The following is a 20,999-nucleotide window of genomic DNA, read 5'->3' as shown; positions in this document are numbered from 1 at the left end:
ACAACTACTGAGCCTGGGCTCTAGAGCCCGGGAGCCACAACTACGGAGCCCGCATGCCACAACTACTGAAGCCCCCGTGCCTAGAGCCCGTGCTCCACAACAAGAGAAGTCACCACAACGAGAGGCCCGCGCACTGCAACGAAGAGTAGCCCTTGCTCGCCGCAACTAGAGAAAGCCCGCACGCAGCAATGAAGACCCAACACAGTCATAAATAAATTTATTTTAAAAAATGGTCGAAATGGTAAATTTTATGTTATGTGTATTTTACCACAATAACAAAAATCACCCCCCGCAAAAAAGCGGGGAGGCGAGGCTGGTTGGTGGCCAGGTGGCTGGCTGTTCCTGCCGTGGAGGTGGGGGGACGCAGGGCTTCCTTAAGAAGGCTTTGATGGGGAGCAGTGTCTGCAGCGCTCCATAGACCTCTGCGCCCCTAACTGCCTCACTCTGCCACTTCCGGCCAACTGGCTGAGGGTGGGCAGGCTGAGAGGTTTGTGTCCTGGGCTCCCTGCCCCCGTTTGCTGAAGCCACCAGGGATGACCCGTCACCTCCCTGTAGGGTTCCATCTCATTTAGGAATCACCAGGGTGGTGATGACTTTGAGCTTCAGTCATGGTCTCCCTTCCTCTGGAAGGTGCAGGTGGGCGAAGTGGGCTGTGAGGACCCACCAGTGCTGGCCAAGTGGCCACAGCAAATGTGTGGGCCATGTGCCAGCCAGGTGACGAGAAGGAAGCATTGTTCTCCTGGGACCCCCGTGCCATGCCCACACCAGCTCCAGGGCCCGGGGTACTTGCAGCCCCTCCTTCCCTTCTGATTCACTGTTCAAACCCACCAGCCCTTCTGACAGAGCTAGAAGCAGACACCAAGCCCTCCAGGGAGCTATATTTAGGGTTCATCTGTTCTTTCTGATTTCTCCTCTAGATTCCATATTCTCCCACCCCCAGATCCAAAAAAGCTAAAGAATCTGGAAATCTTTCATCATTCCCTCTGTCTAGGTGCTCTTTCTTCACTGGGCAGCTCGGTTTGCAAGCTGGGCTCTCACCCTCACCTTCCCGTACCACTCCCTCTTTCTTTCTTCATCCCCACCCTCACCCTCTGGTTCACCAGCTCCAGAGGCACCACAGAAAGCAAGCTATTTGTCTGACATCATCTTCTACTCCCCGGCCTGCTAAGAGTTACTCACTCAGGCAATCCCTGCTCCGCCAGAGGAGACTGTCCAATTGCCAAGCAACCCACTGTTGGCCAATCACGGAGCTTGGAGGTGATGTCATGGCAAGAGCTGAGCAGTGGTGCTGATGTGGAGAGAAGCCCAGGGTACCACTAATTGAGGGAGTGAAGAAGGGAGCAGCTCACTTCTAACTGGACTGCAGGTAAGTAGAAATAGAATGCAAATTATTTGAGGCTTTTCAGACAAAAGAAAACAAAAACAAAAACAACCCAGCAGCTGCAGAGAGGAGAAGCAAGGAGTCTGGCATCTATTGTGTTGCCTTTCGGTTTCACTCAATTAAACTTTGTCAAATTCTGGTGGAAACGGGGCGAGGTGAAAAGGATGGTGCCTGGCAGAGGGGCGAGGGTGGGCTCCAGGTGTTTCTTCTATTCTGGAGCTCAGGGGACAGAGGATGGGTGGGAATCGCCAGCGTTTCTTTCAGATCGGATGTCCACTGTGAGTTCTTTCTGCATAAAAACGTTTTGTTGCTGAGGCAGAAAGGTTTTGTTCAGAGTCTGGCTTTCCCCGGAGCGGCTCAGGCCCACCAGAGCGCTTTCAAGCTGGAAGCTGCCCTGTGGTTTACGTTGCCTTTCTCAGTCACAGCTGTTCTGTCTCCTTTTCCCATTTGCATCATCCTTTGCTTTCCCCTCTGTCTGCACTGGGTTACTTTTTTCTCTTGGTTCTAAGGGTACAATGAGATCACCATCTCTTCTCGCTCCGCCCCACCCTGAGGTCAACCTGGTCCTACCTGGGCAGGGATGGCTGGCTGTACTGCTGCGAACTGCTGGAACCCACACCTGCCACACCCTGGTCCCTGCCTGTGACCCAGCCGCCCACCCCTGGCGCTCAGCCCGCCGCCCTGGCCAGGAGTTTAGGCATTGTCCCCACCTCATCCCCAGGAACCAGGGATTTGACAGCCAGTGGCCAGCTCTGTCCCCACGTGGTGGTGCTGCCTTTGTTTTATTCCTCTTGGAAGGCACGGTCAGGTGTGAAGGAGTCTCATTGTCCTGAAAAGGGCAGGTCTCCAGGACCCTCTTGGGTAGCTCAGAAATATCCAGGCAGCACGTGTCGAAATACCTTGTGCAGGGACCCCCGTGTCTCAAGACCAAGGGAGTAGTGGGGGGAGAGGGGGGAGGGACAGCCAGCAGGGTGGCCTGCAGGAGTCCTGCGGGGTGGGTGGGAGGTTGAGAGGGGATGCGGAGGAATCTGTCTCCACTGAGGCTGAGGCTCCCTCTAGGGGGAGGAAGCCTCTCCCACAGGCAGGGAGTCAGGGTGCCGGGGTGGGGGGGGCGGGGGGATGAGATCATCTTTCAGATAAGGAGATAATCTTAGCGCTAGAGCCAGCCGTGAGGGGGCAGAGGGGAAAGGTCTGATCCACAGCTCCACAGAACAGAGCTGGAGTTGCCCGGAGACCCTGACCCACCCTCTAGAGTCAGCCAGACCCCCTCTCCTCAGCTGGCATCACACCCTCACCTTGCCACTGGGAACGATTCTTCCGCCCCTCCTTGAAGCCCACTTATCGCTGCCAGAGCCAGAGCACCTGTCAGCAGGTCCCGGCCCTTCTGGGATCCCCAGCTTCACCTAGGCTGCTTGGGGAACAGGTTTGAAGTGGGCAAGGATCCTCAACTGCTGGATGGATCCGCCACAGAGCACTGTAGGGAGTGAGCTCCCCATCGCTGAAGGCGTCCAAGCAGAAGTTGGATGACCACCCAGCAGGGTAGCTGTAGAGGAGATTTCTGTGTTGTGTTGGAGACTGGACTGGATTAGTGTTTTTCAAACTGCAGGTTGAGACCTGTTAGTGGATTGTGAAATCAATTTTGTGGGTTGTGACTGGTATTTTTTTTAGATAAAATGGGATAAAGTAGAGAAGAAAAAAGTCAAAATGCATCTCATATAGTAATGTTTCCTATACCATTTTTAGTTATATATTCTCAGCTATGTTAAATATAAATATTATTATGTTTATAAATATAGTTAATAAGTGTTATATTTAGAAATAAATATGAATATATTTATGTTTATATTTCAGCTATATATAGGTGTATGCATATATATGTAGGTACATATATATACACATATGCATATATATGTCAGTATCATGACATATACCTATTGGATCATGATATAAAATGTAGGTCTTTATTGCGGATTTCAGTAAGAAAAAGGATTGAGAGACATTGAGCTAAGTAACCTCTAATTTTCCTAACTATAAGACTGTAAGCCTATGGATAACTCTTATTAGACTGTGAAGTTCATTTAAAATTTAAAAAGATTTTTGACTGTGGTAAAGTACACATAATGTGAAATTTACCAGTTTAGCCATTTTTAAGTGTATCGTTCAGTGACATTAAGTGCTTCACATTGTTGTGCAACCGTCACCACCATTCATCTCCAGAACTTTTTCACTTTCCCAAACTGAAACTCTGCCCCCACTAAACAATAACTCACCATTCTACTCACCCCCGCAGTCCCTGGCTACCCCCATTCTACTTTCTGTCTATGAATCTGACTACTCTAGGTCCCTCATATAAGTGGAATCATAGTGTTTGTCTTTTTGTGACTGGCTCATTTCACTTAGCTGAATGTCCTCAAGGTTCATCCATGTCATAGACTGTGAACTTCTTACAAGGAGAACTGTTTTGTTCACAAGTGTCCCATGTATAAAATAAGTGCCCAGAGTCCAAGTGTTGTTTTAAATGGAACACTGTGTCTCTTTAAGGAGAGACTTTGTTCTAAAGGACCCATCAAAGTCAGAGAAGCCTGGTCTAATACCGTCCCTCTTGAGCAGATTGTTGGACAGACATGTTATGGCTGGTGCGGTAGCGGGAGTGTCTTTGCATTTCTTGCTTCCTTATGTATATCTCATTGTGGCTCAATCATAGAAATCCTAGGGCGAAGGGAGATTAGCTGCCTTCTCTCATACAATGAGGCCGCTTTAACCACATTTTCCCTGTGGGACGGAAGCAGGCTGACTGACAAGATTTAAAATAGAGCAATCAAGCCATAAACTGAGATGCAGAGAGCGAGGTCGTGGAACAGGAAACAAGGACATGGCAAAGAAGGAGGGTGAGAGAGAGCTAAAGCGAGACTGTCTACATGAAACCAACCATGTCGAATGGGAAAATTCAGATCTTTTGTGTTCCTGATTTTAAACAATTGGATATCTTAAAAATCAAGAGCATAACCAAAGAAAGGCTTCATTTTTCCTGAACCCCTAAGATCCTCTCTCCAGACCCCCTTGATATCTCCGTATTATTTCCTACTTACCTGGAGAGTATCATTTGGAGATCCAGAATTCCCAGAGATTTTGAAATCATGAGTAGGTAGACAGTTTGGGGGGTGGGGTGGGAAGGAGGATAGAAATTTGGAGGAAAATTCTAAAACATGCAATATGTAATTTTTATAATGCCGTGTAGGGAACCAAACTCTCTCCTTCCCCATCCTACCCCCCTCCCCTTTTATTTTGGCTTGAGAAATAAACATACATCATGTATAATCTAATTTGCTTATTAAATTAGAACTTGCTATATTTAGAGATGTGATAGTCTTGGAAAAGTTTACTTTTTCTGCTTTTCTTTGGGGAAGTGTAAGGACCAAAGGAAAAAAAAATCTCCCCTGACATTTTAAAAAGCATTTTTCAGCGTTTTACATTTCTGGTCCCAAGAGGAAGACAGGGAGACACACAGATAAAGGTACACCACCCCTGCCTTCTCACACACACCTATCTTGTTTCCCCAGCAAAGCTCGCTGGCCTTTTCCATCAATCCAGACTGATCATTGTGTGTCTACTCTCTCAGGGTCCTGCTGTCCACGGTGGGTGGTGAGAGGCAAGAGGACAGAACAGAAGGGGCAGGCATCTGGCAGGGTGGCCTAATTTATGACAGGACACAGGCAACCTGAGAGTTCAGAGAACAAACCAGTGAATGTGAGTACAGAGAAAAGAGCTGAGCGCAGACTCGGGGGTAAAAGACCTGGCGGGGAGGGGGATGGGCAGAGTGCAGAGTTAACAGTGGATCATTTGGGTGTCAGTGCCCAGAAATCCAGACCAGGTAGGGAGCAAGGTTCAGACTGAGTATGTGGAAATAGGTGGATAGACTCGGTCTGCTGATGGCCCAAACACAGCTGGGCTATAGATCCCAGGACAGGTCTGTCTGTTTCCTAAACCTGCCACGAAACCAGATATGTATGGACTCAACAAAGATTCCATGAGTCCCTCCTGGAAAAAAAACTACTTCAGAAGTAGTCTAGCTAATCAAAAAGTTTTATCAAATTAAAGAACTCAAGTACAAAAAAGACAGGCTATTGATAATGATCACCAAGAAAGAAAACACTAGAATTTAGTCATTGTCTCATTATAATCAACACGTTCATAAAGCTGAAAGCAAATGTCAAATATCTTGAGGCTGGGGAATAGATCTATTAAATTCATCATTGTATTTCTCCTTAGTACCTCGCCTAGTGCATATAGTAGGTTCTTCATAAATATTTGTTGAATGAATAATGCAAGAAAGAAATCAATAATGATACTCCAGAACTGAAAATCCAAGTCATTGTGACAAAATCATGTTTGTAGGGAAAGGAAGCAGAAGTATGCTAAAACTCTTATCTCATAAAGAAAATTATTAGATACTGTTTTATTCTTCATGTAATGAAATTTACATGCATACCTCACTTTATTGTGCTTCAGAGATATTGCTTTTTTTTTACACACTGAACGTTTGTGGCAACCCTGTGTTGTCAGATGATGGATAATTATTATTTAACAATAAGTATTTTTTAGACATAATGCTATTGCACATTTAATAGACTACAGGATAGTGTAAACATAACTTTTATATGCACCGGGAAACCAAAAAAGTCATGTGACTTGTTTTATTGCGACATTCGCTTTGCTGTGGTGGTCTGGAACTGAACTCGCTATGTCTCCAAGGTCTGCCTGTAGACATAAATGATTTTAACTTAAAGATAAAAGCAAGATGTAAAATTTACAAAGCACTGGAGAAGAATGAAAGAACAAAGAAATAAGAGTAATATTGTGAAAGAGAAGGGTCTTGCATTAAGATAGCTAAATGTTGGGCCAGAAACAAGGCTTTGCTCCTTCTGCTTAACCTTGGGAATGACACTGGACCTCTTGGGCCCTCTGAAAAAGGGTGTGAACCGGAAACGCTAAAGATCTCCATGGCTCCTCCCACTTATGGGCAGAGAGCTTGACCCCTGGAAATGTTCACAAATCTATTGCTTGTTCTCTGCTGATGTGAAAATGATTTAACTTACTACACTTGGTAGGTCATGTGTGTGCATTTTAACAGGGACTTTCTGAGGCAATGCCTGACACAAAAGAGTGCTTAATGGTGAGACTGGGCCACCCATGGTTGGGAGGCCCATCTGGCACAGGAAAGCCTTCGTGCGTCCTTCAGCCACATGCCCCAGGCAATCATTCATCTTGCTTACATTTACACTTGGCCTTGTGTCTGAAGAAGTACCATGGAACTTTGATATAAGAAGACTCTGGTTGAAATCCCATCTTTATCATTTTCTACTTATACAACTTTAAGCAAATCAAGTCACCTACCTGAATTGATCATCTGTAAAATGGGTATATTAGTATCTGTTTGATAGGATTTGGAGAGAAAGAAATGATAAAATATATATGCCCAGATTACAACTATGTAAAAATAATAGACATAAAAAGAAAACTAGAAGGAAATGCCAATACCAAAAAGCAGTAAGATGACAGGGATTTGTTTCCTTTTCTCTGTCACATAGATGTTCTGAAATATGATATTAATATGTTTGTAATTAAAACATTATAGATAAAAGGAATAGATGAATATATATATGCACTTGAAAGTGCCTAGTAAACTGTAAAGCACTACAAAATATTCCTGTTGTGACTAGGAGTTAGATTACAGGGACGTGTTCTATATGTTGATGCTTCCAAGTGCTTTGACCCCAGGACCTCACACAGAGCTGGGTTCCAGTCCCTCGCACTCCATCCAGCAACCTTGCACAGAAGCCCGTGCCCCTGACTTTTACTTCTACTATATTGACTCTTCTGCATCTATTGAATGGAAAATAAAATTAGCCCAGAAAGTACCATCACTGTGGATTATTTGGGGTTGTCCATTTTGCAGACTTAATTTCCTTCCTCTGGCTTGCCTACAATTAGGAGGGGCTCCTCAGACTTAGGCCACCAGAGCTCTGCACTTGCCAACAGGTGACACCTCCTTATTTCCTGGAAACACCACTTCTAGGAGACGAAGCTGCATTTCTCAGCGTGTTAGGGACTGTCTGGGGCTCCCACCATTTCTTCCCTTTGAGGCCTCGGAAGCAAACCTAATGGTGGGGGGAGCGGGGCGGTGATCAGACAAGCACAGTTTCCCAAGGTCAGTTAATGCCAAATGACGGTCAACCCTCAGTATCTGAAGGTTCCACATCCACGGACATGGAGGGCCGACTGTACCACGCCTGGGACTTGAGCGTCCATAGATTCTGGTATCCGTGGGGGTCCTGGAACAGATCCCCCGTGGATCCGGAGGGATGACTATATTCTGCTTTGCCCAGTGTCCGTCTGTGAATCTCAATAGTCCCTTCTTGGCCTGTGCTCTAAAATCTACTCTTTCTCCCCGTAGAACATGGTCCTTGTTACTGCCAGAGAATTGCCAAAGGCTAGCAGAAACTTCCAGAGGCTCCAAATTCCCACCCAGGGGACCCATGTCATTCTTTCATTATTGAAAACCCCTGTGGTTATTTTAGGAACTAGCGGAGGGCTTGGCACAGAATTAAATATTCAATAAATATTGTGGAAGGGATGAAAACCACAATCATGAAAAAATAATTTATCTCCTTTTCTTTTTGAAAACCCAAAGAAGACATAAGGCTGCCAATCAGGGCGAAATAACCAGGTTACTGTATGGACACGATATGTATGGATAGGATTCTATGACATTTAAGTAGCTCGTGCAGCTTACTTCCGGTGAATATTATAATTTCAACAGGACTTTTAAAAAGACTGATAATTGGCATGAACCTAAAGAGCCAGCTTCCTGTCCTGCTTGGGGCTAAAGCACGTGGGTCAGAACTCAGCGCTTCCACAACCTGACTCTGTACCAGAGTTCTTTTACTGTCTCTGAACACTCTTGCCAAGGTCCACTCCATTCAAACCATTTAGATGTGCATTAGCTTATTTTCTCTCAAAAACAGTCCACATGAGATGTGACACATCCTGATGGCATTATCTGGGCAGTGTTGGCAGTGACAAATAAAATGCTTGCTCACTTGGGTCGTGTGGGCGGTCAGAGATGCCTCCGGCCAGGCATGCACACGGTAAAAGGCCACGTGGCATCTGAGAGCTGGATGCTCTTCTCTGTCAGCCACTGGCCACAAGCAGTGATAGCTATTATTGTTGAGATGATCCTCGGCATCACCATTTCCTCTCTTCCTTTTTTTTTTTTTTTTTGCGGTACACGGGCCTCTCACTGTTGCGGTGAGCACTGGGAGCTGAGATGCAGTGAACGAATCATGGATTTGAACCCTGGCTCTGTCACTTATTGAGTGTATTAGTTTCCTGCGGCCGCTGTAACAAATTATCACAAACTTAAAGGCTTCAATCAACAACAAATCCTTCTCCCGAAGTTCTGGTGCCCAGAAGTCCAAAAATGAAGGTGTCAGCAGGGCCTCATTCCCCCAAAAGCTCTAGGGGAGGGTCCTTCCTGCTTCTGCCAGCTTCCAGTGTTCCAGGCATTCCTTGGCTTGTGGCTGCTTCACTCCAACCTCTGTCTCCATCTTTACATGGTCTTCTTCTCTCTGTGTATCTCTCCCCTGAATGTTTCTTTCTTTCTTTTTTTTCTTTTTTTTTTTTTTTTGCGGTACACGGGCCTCTCACTGTTATGGTCTCTCCCGTTGCGGAGCACAGGCTCCGGACGCGCAGGCTCAGCGGCCACGGCTCACGGGCCCAGCCGCTCCGCGGCATGTGGGATCTCCCCGGACCGGGGCACGAACCCGGGCCCCTGCATAGGCAGGCGGACTCTCAACCACTGCGCCACCAGGGAAGCCCCTCCCCTGCATGTTTCTTAGAAGGACACTTGTCATTGGATTGAGGTGCCACCCAGATAATACAGAATGATCTCATCTTGAGATCCTTAACTGACTTAAATCTGCAAAGACCCTTTCCAAAGAAAGTCACATTCCCAAATTGCAGGGATTAGGATGTGGACATACCTTACTGGGGGACACCATTCAACCCATTACACTGAGTGACCCTAGAAATGCCACTTAGCCTCTCTGAGCCACAATTCGCATCTGTATAAAACAGGGATAGTAATTCCTACATCACAAGGTCATGATGAAAAAGTGAAATCATTTGTCACATAGTAGATGCTCTGTAAATACACATGCTTAATGATGCAGCTTCCAGCCCTGTGAAGCTGAGAGATCTCAGTTGCAAATCCCTTGGGCATGCATACCTCTGCTCATCTTTTTTTTTTTTTTAATCTTCTTTTTTTTTTTTTTAATTTATTTAACCTTATTTTTTGGTCACACTGCACGGCCTGTGAGATCTTAGTTCGCCAACCAGGGATCAAATCAATGCCCCCTGCATTGGAAGCGTGGAGTCTTAACCACTGGGCCGCCAGGGAAGTCCCCTCTGCCCATCTTTAGGATGTCTCCTCTTCCCAGCCCCATCTTCTTTCTCTGTCTCTCTGACCTGTGCTCTCTACTTGATTCCTCCTACACCTAAAACTCCTAGCATAACATCTTCCATTGACGTGTAGAGAGCACTTAATACATATTTTTCATTCAATCATATCCTGAGGCTAGACTGTTTTTCCCCGAGTCCCCAGGACCATGGAGGAGACAGCAGTTAGCATCCAGTCCTTCCACTGGCCACAAGAGAAGAGCTTATAAGTCAGAAGACCTGGATCCTACAGCCAGCTCTACACCAGCTAGCTGTGTGACCTTAGCTAAGAGTCTTAACATCTCTGAGCCCCAGGTTCTTTATGAAAAGCAAAGCTGATGATGCCTGTCTTAACAGCCCAGACCAGCCTCCTGCAAAGATCAACTGGGATAATGTAGGCGACCAGAACTGTAATCAGTAAAGTGCTCCATGAGTGTAGGGTCTTAATTATCATTTCCAGCTCAAGCCAAAGGGTGAGGTCCCTGACTCCAGATACCCACGCCTACAGAAAAAGCCCAGCTCAGTCCCCCTTCTTTCTCAGGGTGCCTTCTCTGCCTCCTCTTTCCTATTTGGACCCCCACGTCTGATTCATTACCCAGGTTAAGGTCCAAGGCCATGCCTTCTCCTGGCAACGGCTCACTCCCTCTGCCAGTCACCCCATCAATCAGCCTGGACATGAATGGGAGATGGTGTGGAACAGAGCTCATGACCAGGACTGTCGTATCCAGGCACTTAGCCCGCATCCCTGTTTGGGGACTCGCTGGTACTGCCAGGATCAACTTGACTCCGAGGAGAGAGGGCCCATTGTGCTGCATCGGGAGGGGCACGACAGGGGCCTCTGGCTCCAAAGCACAAGGAGAAGAACACAGAGATGCTGCAGGGAACAGAGCCCTTCAAGGTCAGCTGACCTGGTTTCGAATCTCTGCACTTGCACTTTTTAGCTGCGTGACCCTGAGCAAGCCACACAAACCCTCTGAGCCTCCGTTTCCTCACCTGCAAATGGGGACCACAGTCCTTACCTGCAGGGCTGGTGAGGCCTCGGAAGCAGGTGTGTGGTACCCGGTAGCGTCCTTGTTGTAAAAAGCAGGGGAAAAGGAACTAATATTTATGAAACGTTCCCTTTTGCTGGACGCTTTTCTCATTTAATTTGTACAACTCTGTGCAGAATTAAGATGGGGCGAGCAAGGCTAGACATGTGAAGTAACCAGTAACATCTACGAGAGAGATGAAGTCTGTCTGACTCCACACTGGCCCAGCCCCACAGCCAGAGCTGAGCCTGCTGCCCCCATCCGCTCCCCTGCCCATCCCCAGCCAGGACAGACCCTGGTCCCCAGAGGGAAAACACCTCAGTAAGCAGGGAAAGGGCTTCTCAGTTGGTCTCAGGGTCCCTCTGGCTCATGGCGCGGCAGGCAGGGAAACTGTGGGCTCATGCCACCCTCTGCCGGCACAGCGACCACTGAGAGTGGCTGTGTTTGTCAGGGTTCTCCAGAGAGATGGACCAATAGGATACACATAGAAAGAGATTTATTATGAAGGATTGGCTCATGCAATTACGGAGGCTGAGAAGTCTCACCATCAGAGCTGGCTGCAAGCTGGAGGCCCAGGAAGGCCCGTGGTGTAAATCTAGTCCAAGTCTGAAGGCCACAGGGCCAGGAGCTCCCGTGCCTGAGGTCAGGAGAAGACAGACGTCCCAGCTCAAGCAGACAGGGAAAATTCTCCCTTTCTCTGCCTTTTTGTTCTACTCCCTCAATGGATTGGGTGATGCCCACCCACATTGGGGAGGGTCACCTTCTTTACTCAGTCTGTCACGCAAACGTTCATCTCTTCCAGAGACAACCTCACAGACACACCCAAGGATGATGCTGACCAGCTATCTGGGCATCTCTCAGCCCAGTCGAGTTGACACAAAAATGAACCATTGCGGCGGCCAAGGATCAAGTGGTCCCTATGACGGCCACTCACTGCTGGCTATTCCTCACTCCATCAGATAGTAGCTTTCAGGAGATTCCTGTCACCTCCTGTCCCCCCAGACACTCCCCAATCTGCTCCCTCCCTGCCTCTCCTGTTTCGCCTCCTTCACGCTTTCTGGTCCGGCATCAACCAGCTTGAGACCCCATAGACGCCGGGCTTTCTCAGCCTGACTTGCACGTGCTGTTCCCCAGCAGAACGCCCTCCCTGCCGTCTCCTGCTTCATTTCGACTCATCATTCAGCAGTTCCAGGGCTGGTAACATCAGGGGGCCCTTCCTAGCTCCCCAGGCCTTGTGCTGAGTCTGGAGCCCTGTCTCTGAGCTCCCACAGTAATCCCGAATGCGGATTTCCATCTCGGCACGAATCCCATAATGATTACATTATTCCTTAGTATTTGTTTATTCTCATACTCCAGGGTTGTCTTAAAGGGGGTCAAGCAGTGCTTAGAACACTGGTTCGGAGCAGGCAGGGGGCAAGAGAGCGAGGGGGAACTGAAGAGGTATCTTGACATCCTCTGTCCAATGTCAGAATGCTCTGGGCAGGAAGGTCCGGGCTGGGTGTAGGGAGGAATTCAGGACACAGAGTTATTTGGCAAATACCTCCCAGGCGATTCTGACTTAGGGTTTGTTTCTCACCTTAACCTTTCCTTCGGACCAGACCACTGAGCTGCACGGGGAGACAGATCAACATGCATTGATACGTTCAGTTTGGGGAAACCCATGTTTGAGTCTCAGGGGGTCTTGCGATTGGGAAACCAATTATGAAACGATAAACTTCTCAATTATGAAATTTTCCAAGTTCAGTGCTTGGAAACTGAACTTGACTGAGTGACGTGGAAGAGGGGGGTCGGTGTTTGGGGAAGGGAGAGTCAGCCTGGAGGTGGGGGCGGATGACGTACCTCCTGGGATTTCCTCCCCAGTTGTGTAAAGACCTTCCTTATGCGAATAACCTGTCAGCTAAAACGATCTGCTTTTCGGATTTGTGACAGTGTCCTGAGCTGGTGGCAGACCTACCCTGACTTTCACTAGGACTCACCTCTCACATTCCAGAAAACATGACCCTCGCGGGTAGGTACAAAAACCGTTTACGTAATGGGGCACTACAGCATAGGGTACTTCTGTACACGCATAGATGTACTTATATGTGCATAGAAGAGATAAAAGGCTGACAGGAAATACACCTAAGGGTTAAAAGAGGTTATCTCTGGATGAGGGGGGGGATCACAGCTGAGCTCTTCTTCCTTTTACTCATCTGCACTTGTTTTTAAAAAAGTCTTTACAATGCCCATGTATTATTTTTGCAGTTAATCCTGTTTTTAATTTGTAAAAGGAAATCAGGGGAGAGCTCAGGACAGTAGGGATGGGGGAGGGGCCCAGAGGAGGTGGGTTGGACTGGACCCAACAAATCAACTCTAGAGAATTCCCTGGTGGTCCGGTGGCTAAGACTCGGCGCTTGCACTGCTGAGGGCCTGGGTTCGATCCCTAGCCAGGAAACTAAGACCCCACAAGCTGTGCGACGTGGCAAAAAAAAAAAACCCAACAGTTATCAGCTCTAACTCATGACCTCGCAGTTTCCAAATCCTCCCCAAACACTGGGAGACCCCTCCAGCCCTCATGGACACCAACCTCACTGGCTTTGACCACTGCACTGGGACGGTCAGGGAAAGCTCACAGCCTGACCTTGTCACCCAGGGAGAGGCAGGACCACAGGGATGGCAGTGGCCTTCTTTACCTTCAGGGAAGCACTGTCAAGTACTCTGAGAATGGAGTGTGGGTCTCCTCCGTCCTGGAGCAAAAGGCACAGAATATCCCGGGCGCGTACGGGGACGTAGAAATTGAGGTCCAGGGTGCCGGCGGGGCGAGGGCACTGGTGCTTGGGGTCCATACCTGCAGGCATTTTGCCTTCAGTACCACAAAGCGACATGACGTGCTGGAGAGAGGATGGGGGTCTCTGGGTGCCCTGGGAGGCGCAGGTGGACGGAAGTGGGTCCGAATCACACACAGGGATCCTGAACAGAGCTGCTCAGGGCAACATGGGCTGGGTCTCCAACCAAGGGGTGGATTTGGGGGGTTTGGGTGCCTCTGTGGAGCTCGGTGACCCCCCTGCTGCTCAGGCACCCTCACTTGCCTGGGTGCTGGCTTCTAAGTCTAGGAAGGGGGTCGCCCTCTTCACCTGTCGGGTGTTTCCACAGCCTACAAAGAGAAGATGAAGGAACTCCCGCTGGTGTCCTTGTTCTGCTCCTGTTTCCTGGCAGACCCCCTGAATAATTCATCCTATAAATATGAAGGTACGTGAGGGTCACAGTCGGAAGAGTAAAGACGGAAGCTTCCTGTAGCTTGCATCCAGGAGGCCAGCACCTCCACCGCAGTTTCCTGAAAATCTCCCCCCTACATCGCACTCTCTTTCCCAGAGCCAGTAAACGCCACAGCTGATTCTGAGGGTCTAAGTCCCACGCGAAGGTGGGCGTGGGGCTGCGGCCTGGGGGACCAGACAGCAGCTGGGGGTCTGAGACAGACCCTCTGCAGAATGCCCTCGATGTCAGCTTTTGTTCATGTGCTGTGGAGGACGCAGAGGCCGAGTAGACAGGGGGTCTGCCCTCGGGGACACCTAGCCTAGAAGGGGGACAGCCGCCCACAGGTCTCCTCAGTGAAGGGTCGAGAATGCTCTGAGCAGGTCCAGATGTGGCAAGGGACTTCCGCTCTTCAGCCGCCCAAGGAGGCTCTGGGATCGCTATGCCACCTGAGCCCTGTGACAGGTCCCAGGACACTGGCAGGGAGCACTGAATGGCCACGTCCTGATTGGAGGTGGTGGTCAGGGCATAGGTCACCTCTAGCTTCCTGGGGCTTCAAAGGAAAGGATGGGTTTGGTCTGGAAATGACAGGTGGGAGTGCTTGGGTCACCTGAGATTGTTTTTTCTGTTTAGGCTGGTGTGGGAGAGAGTGTAGGAGAAAAGATGAAAGCCAGCGGAGAGACAGTACTGACTGGAGAGAAAGAAGAGAGCAGGGTAGGACGGGGCAAGGGGAGAGGTGTCCGAAGGCCGAGCCATCGGATCGGTAGCGGGGCGAGGAGTGGATGGGAGGTGGGTGGTAAGTAAACGCCTCAGTGTGTGCCAATACAAGCAAGAGCTCAGCCACCGGAGGAACCTTGTCAGAAGCAGAAGCAAAGCCAGTTGCTACAGCCATTACTAGAAATCCCTTATCCTGGGGCCCCTGCTCGCAGAGTCTGAGACCTTCCTGTGGCCACCAACTCCTTCAGCCCCATCAGGGCCCAGCGACGTTCGGTGCCATGTGTAGGACAGACCCAGAACCCTGGTCATTGGTCTGCCTTGGGGACCTCAGACCTCCCATGTATGTGTGCATGTGTGCATGCTTTAGGGGGGGCCCATATGGTCTTCAGGGGGTGAGCAGCCCCTTTTCTGCTCTCTGTAGCAGACACGGTGGACCTGAACTGGTGTGTAATTTCCGACATGGAAGTCATCGAGCTGAACAAATGCACCTCTGGCCAGTCCTTTGAAGTCATCCTGAAGCCACCCTCCTTTGATGGGGTGCCCGAGTTCAATGCCTCCCTCCCCCGGAGGCGAGACCCATCGCTGGAAGAAATCCAGAAGAAACTGGAAGCGGCTGAGGAGCGAAGGAAGGTCGGTGCGGTCCCTTTTTCCCCTCTGTCTGAGCATGAGGGGGAAGATGTTGAGGAAGACAGGCGGTGGCTCTGAGCTGGGGGTCAGGTCACCACCAACCTATAGGTATTTAGGCAGCTCTTCCAGGTACCGCGCAGAGAATGAGACACCATTGAGGGAAACAAAGAAGGAAAAGCCCCAGGTCTCTAGGAGTTTGGTTAGGGGGATAAGTCACTGAATTACGTAACTCCCAGAGGGGACCTTATCGTGACAAGGTAAGACATTGACCAACACTAAGGATTTAGGGAAAGGCTAGACAATTAAGGAAAGGGGTCCTTAATTGGGGGAGGGGGAAGAAGGTCATGGCATGGTATACCTTCACCCCTTGGCGTGCCTTCCTCGCTTTCTACGGATTCTTATGGTCCAACTCTTATGCCATTTCTGCGTAAGCTTTCCTTCATATTTGAAGCTGAAAATTACCACCCTTGAATTCCTATAGCACTTCTTTTCTCTCTCTCAAGGCATATGTCGCATTCTAGCCTGGGTTAGAGTTATTTATACATTCTTGTCTCTAGTAGACTGTTTTCTTTCCCAAGTTGCTGGAATAGTGCCTGCTACTTAGTATCTGGTCACTCCATATTTGTGAATGAATGAAAAAGAGGACCGAGGGTCCAGTGGGAGAATCCAGGAAGTGTCCTTGCTTCTTGCCAATGGGCCAGGCAACCAGGCTCAGGGAGGCGTGTGTTCTGAGCGTGGAGCTCTTAAGTCATGATGCTAAAAACACACCCTGGCATGCTCACCTTCAAGGGCCTCTCTCTCCCTCCATGCTCCACTAGTACCAGGAAGCTGAGCTTCTGAAGCACCTGGCAGAGAAGCGAGAACATGAGCGGGAGGTGATCCAAAAAGCCATTGAGGAAAACAACAACTTCATCAAGATGGCAAAGGAAAAACTGGCTCAGAAGATGGAGTCCAACAAGGAGAACCGGGAGGCCCACCTTGCCGCCATGTTGGAACGGCTGCAAGAGAAGGTAAGTGGTCTTGGATCAGAGAGGAGACTCTTGGGACCTGTTCCTCCTTCCACGGCAAGTATAATGGACACGCAGACCATTTCAGGGAGCAGGCAGCCTCAGGCGAGAATTCTGTTAGGCTGGATCCTTAGAGAGTTCCAAGGGATGACTGGGGAAGTCACAGGCAAGAGAAATGAACCGAGCTTTGGAGTTCCTTGGGTGACATGCTGCCCAGCTACACAACTGAAGTTTCTTATTGTCTGAGGGAGATCAGACCTCTTATCTTCTAGAGAAAGCCTGCCTAACGCAGGGGAGTAGGGATGAACGAGCAGTTATACATTCCTGGCTTCATCCTTGAATGGACCGATTTGACTTAATGAAAGATGCTGACTTGAGCTCTTGGCTCTAAGCCAAGGGCATGATGCGCTGAGTTGCCCACTGAGCAGGAAACACAATCCTCTCCAAATCTCTTGGTATGGACTGAGTGAGTCACTGGTCTTTCCAATATTCTGCCTCTTGTCAATAAACCAAATGGTGTCGCCTGAAGATGAGAAACGTGAGAGACTGGGGTTGGTCCCACGTGTCAGTGGAATAACAGCCCGTTCTGCTGAGAACATGCTGGCCTCGTTTCCTGAGTCCCAAGGCTGCCCCAGTTTCTCCTGCGGCTCCTGGGAGAGCTCCAGCTCTGTGTTTTATTTCCAGGCGCCGCCTGCTGCGCGGTGACTCCCGGGACCCGATCGGTGGCCTCGTCCCATGGTGAGCTGCGTGGTCCCCGCTCCTTTCTGCCCAACCACCTAGAGTCTCAGGCCCTTGGCAAAGCTACTAGAAAGACCTGGTTTCTTCACAGGGGATTTGGATGTTGTGTAGACCCTGCAGCTGGCCAGCATGTGGCAGGTCCTCCGCTCTCTTTCTCCATCCTTCTAGGGGCAGCAAGGCCTCCATCAAGTATCACATGGGAGGGAAGTGTTCCGGGTCTGATTTCAGGCTTCCCCAGTTATTGAGGGATGGGTAGGAGCAAACTCTTGCAGGAAAAAAAAAAAAAACTTAGGGATTGGGATAGGATGGGGCATGGGTTCTTAGGCTAAACCCAAGGGAAATATTGAGGCTAGAGCCATGATATGGCATTTGAAAAACTGCAAAACACTTTTATTTCATCATACCCCTATCCTCACAATGAGGTAAGCAGGATGGGTGTTATCCTTATTTTACTGATGAGGAAACCATGTTAGAGAAGGTCAAATGACTTGTCCAGGGTCACACAGCCACTAAGCAGTGGAGCTGGGACTACAGCCCAGTTCTTTGGATATGAGGCCAGGTGGCTCTTTCTTTCTTTCCTTCTTTCTTTTTTTTTAAATTTGGCCATGCCATGTGGCATGTGGGATCTTAGTTACCCGGCCAGGTATCAAAGCCGCAGTCCCTGCATTGGAAGCACGGAATCTTAACCACTCGACCACCAGGGAAGTCCCAGGTGGCTCTTTCAATGCTTGTTTCAGGGAGACCAGCCCAAAATCATCCTGCCGGCCTTTTGGCAGACAGGGAGCCACTGGAGGCCAAGGAAAGGGAGTCTAGAAACCTAGGGTTCTGTTCAGTGAGCTCACTTGGGAATAGATGTAGATTCTGAGCTGGAGAGATGGGGAAGGTCCACAGTCTGGAGGAAGCGCTTTGGAAGTGAGATAAGCCTTAAAGAAGCAAGATGTCAGAGCAGACATCTGCGTGAGCATCACTCCTCTGGAATCTTGACCACTCTTCACCTTTGCCCAACGATGAAGACAGGAGGTGGGATGAGAGACAGGTGTGTGCTCTGCCCCAGGCCAGGGACACCTATAACGATGTCTCTTTGTCAGTACTTGTGTGAATCACTGGCCATCCGCACCAGACTCACTTGGTGTAAAGTTTAAAACTACAGATACCTGGACCCTACTCCAGACCTACCAATCCCGGCTCTCTAGGGATGGTGCCTGAGGACCTCAGTTTAACAAGTTTCTCAGGTCATGCTGACGAACAGCAAGGTTGAGAACCACTGCTAGACGTACCACTCCCCACATTTTCCCCAGGGACGTGGAAAGTTCTAGGGCCTCTCCAGGGACAGATCTGTAGTTTAAGGTACATCCTGGGACCCTGGGCTGCCTCAGTGGGTCTCCCCCAGGCGGATCCATACCTGGATGTGATGATATCTGGGTGGATGCCGGGTTCTGGCAGAGAGAGGATTTACTGAGCACCTACCGTGCACAAGGTACCATATGAGGAACTGAGAGATACAAAGAGGAAAAGGCGTGCTCCCTGCCCACAAGGAGGACCCAGACGTCTTCACCATAAGCAGGGATGTAAGGTAGACCAAGATAAGCCCTAGAAGTGAACACTAAAATCACAGAATTCTAGAGGTAAAAGAGCTTCCCATCCATGCCCCTCCCTTATAATACCAGAGAACTGAGCCTGACGGGTGAAGTGAGCTGGTCAAAGACACACAGCTGATGGGCGTTTGAAGTCAGATCCTATCATTTGGTTTGATGATGCTGGCGCACAAAAGAGGATTCTTTTACCACACTTACAAAAAAGCCACTTTGTGGAGCTGGACATTTCCAGAAGTTCTTCAGTCGATTTATACTTTACACGCCCTCACCTTTCGTCAGGGGGCTTAAGACAACCCTCACGAAGGAGATGGACAGGAAACACAGGGCAGTCCAGCTGCCTGTGTGCAGGGGCCGCCTGCAGTGAGCTCTACCTGCTCTTCTGGCACAAGCTACGTGGAGCTACTCCTTCCATTAAGTCAAGCAGTGTAATCAGTGCAGCCCCCAGACGGCCAGGTAAGGGCGGTGGAGACTGGTGGTCCCTGCCAGGTGGGTTCCCCCAGGGAGGCTGTGTCTAGTCAACGAGCATCCAGGGGCCCCACCAGCAGGCTCGTTCACCTGCGACCTTCTGCCCCTTCTCAGGACGCCTTTGCAGACCCTGCTCGTCACTTCCTGTGGTGGCCAGTGGTGGCCACACTCTTTGCTTTGGCTCTCCTGCCCCTCGGCCTCCCTTTATCCTGGGGAAGCCCGTGTGACCTGTCCTTTTCCCTCCCTTCCTTCCCAGGACAAGCACGCGGAGGAGGTGCGGAAAAACAAGGAGCTGAAGGAGGAGGCCTCCCGGTAAAGCCCAGAGGCAAAGAAGTTTCCAGAACGGCCGGACAGCTCCAGCGGCTCCGCAGTTCCCGAGGCAGCCTCGCCCGCCGCTGGCTGCTCTCCCAGCACTGGGGTTTGGGGGGAGGGGGGTGGCCAGGGGCGTTTCCTCTGCTTTTGGTGTTTGTACGTGTTAAGAATTGACCTGTGAAGCCATCCTATTTGTTTCAGGGGAACAATGATGGGGTGGGAGAGGGGAGAAAAGGAGCGAGGTTTGGAAAGGGAGATAGAGGAGGACTCGTGGGCATTTGCTACCCAGCCCAGGGCAAGTCCTCAGCTTTTCCTCACAGTGAGCATCCGGGCACCGCCTTGAGGGAAGTTAAAATCAGGCGGTAGAATTCCGACTGAAGGGCGGAGTCCTGGGTGGAGCGAGGGCTGCAGGGCGTGGCCAGAGATGCCAGCAGGGGGTGGGGGTGGGGTCCTGCGGCTGGGGGGATGTTTGAGAATGTGTGTGTGTGTGTGTGTGTGTGTGTGTGCGCGCGTGCGTGTGTGTGTGTGTGTGTGTGTGTGTTTTAACCATCATCTTTTGATCATCATGACCAATAATGAAACATTTACTCCAAGTCTCCGGTTTTTTATTTCTTGAATTTGTCCTTTGTGTAATTGATAGAATGTTCTTGAATTTGGTTTCTGCCCATCAGGTGCCAGATGCCCCTTTTATTCCTTAGTTGGACCATCAGAGTATCTGAGGTGCTGGGTGAGGAGGGTGGAAACACGCCAGCCTTCCTTTTACCACCCTGCCCCACGCCCCCCATCCCCCGCTTGTGGGCTGCCCCGTGTTGGACTGAGTGCACTGAATTGGTAAGAAAACAAATCCAATTTCCCTTTGCATGGACTGACATTCTAATGTGGTCCCCAAGATGCAGAGTAAGAAGGAAGTCCTCACTTTAGGGGTGTGGGATGCTAGGTGGTCACAAACAGCGAGCTAGTGAGGAAATAAAACGTTTGTTAGGGGAAAGCAAAGGGGATCATTTCAGATCCAGCAGTCATCCCTTTATCCAGAACGCCAAACCACGGCTGGGAAAGGAGTCTCCCTCCTCCTATCCCTGCAAACAGGAGTGGGGTGGGGGCAGCCTGTGTGAACAGGATCCCAGGGCACCTCCCCACCCTGCCCCTCACACTGTAGTTTTGTACAGCTTTGTAAATAAATCGTTTGGTATTGCTATCCCCTCTGCCCCCACTAGTGGTACTGCAATTTAGCTTCATTTTAGAATAGGATAACAGGAGGGATCAGAGATGATGATGATGATGATGATGATGGTGGTGGCAGCTAACACATAGGCAACATTTACTAGATGCCTGACAATTTTCTGAGTCAGTATATATATATATATATATATATATATATATATATATATATATACTCACTTAA

The 20,999-nt window shown here is 49.5% G+C and overlaps 1 protein-coding gene across 6 annotated transcripts; it reads left to right on the top strand.

Moving 5' to 3' along the window:
* The first annotated feature begins 1,211 nt into the window (after positions 1-1,211).
* Positions 1,212-20,547, top strand: STMN4 (stathmin 4). Of its 6 annotated transcripts, none has more exons than XM_067745209.1 (8): positions 1,212-1,366; positions 12,835-12,913; positions 14,038-14,133; positions 14,770-14,850; positions 15,275-15,483; positions 16,299-16,490; positions 17,172-17,225; positions 19,542-20,547. In XM_067745209.1, the coding sequence occupies exons 2-7, from the start codon at positions 12,901-12,903 to the stop codon at positions 17,190-17,192; spliced, it is 612 nt and encodes a 203-aa protein (XP_067601310.1). In that variant the 5' UTR covers positions 1,212-1,366; positions 12,835-12,900; the 3' UTR covers positions 17,193-17,225; positions 19,542-20,547. The 6 variants fall into 6 exon arrangements, with proteins under 6 accessions (XP_067601310.1, XP_067601307.1, XP_067601311.1 ...); XM_067745207.1 differs by lacking the exon at positions 17,172-17,225 and adding an exon at positions 5,001-5,128 and having other exon boundaries at positions 1,244-1,366; XM_067745206.1 differs by lacking the exon at positions 17,172-17,225 and having other exon boundaries at positions 1,214-1,366.
* The last annotated feature ends 452 nt before the right edge of the window (positions 20,548-20,999 follow it).

Source organism: Pseudorca crassidens, chromosome 7, assembly GCF_039906515.1.
Source record: "Pseudorca crassidens isolate mPseCra1 chromosome 7, mPseCra1.hap1, whole genome shotgun sequence".
NCBI lineage: Eukaryota > Metazoa > Chordata > Mammalia > Artiodactyla > Delphinidae > Pseudorca > Pseudorca crassidens.
Note: the sequence above shows the minus strand (reverse complement) of the source record. Positions and strands in the feature narration are given on the sequence as shown.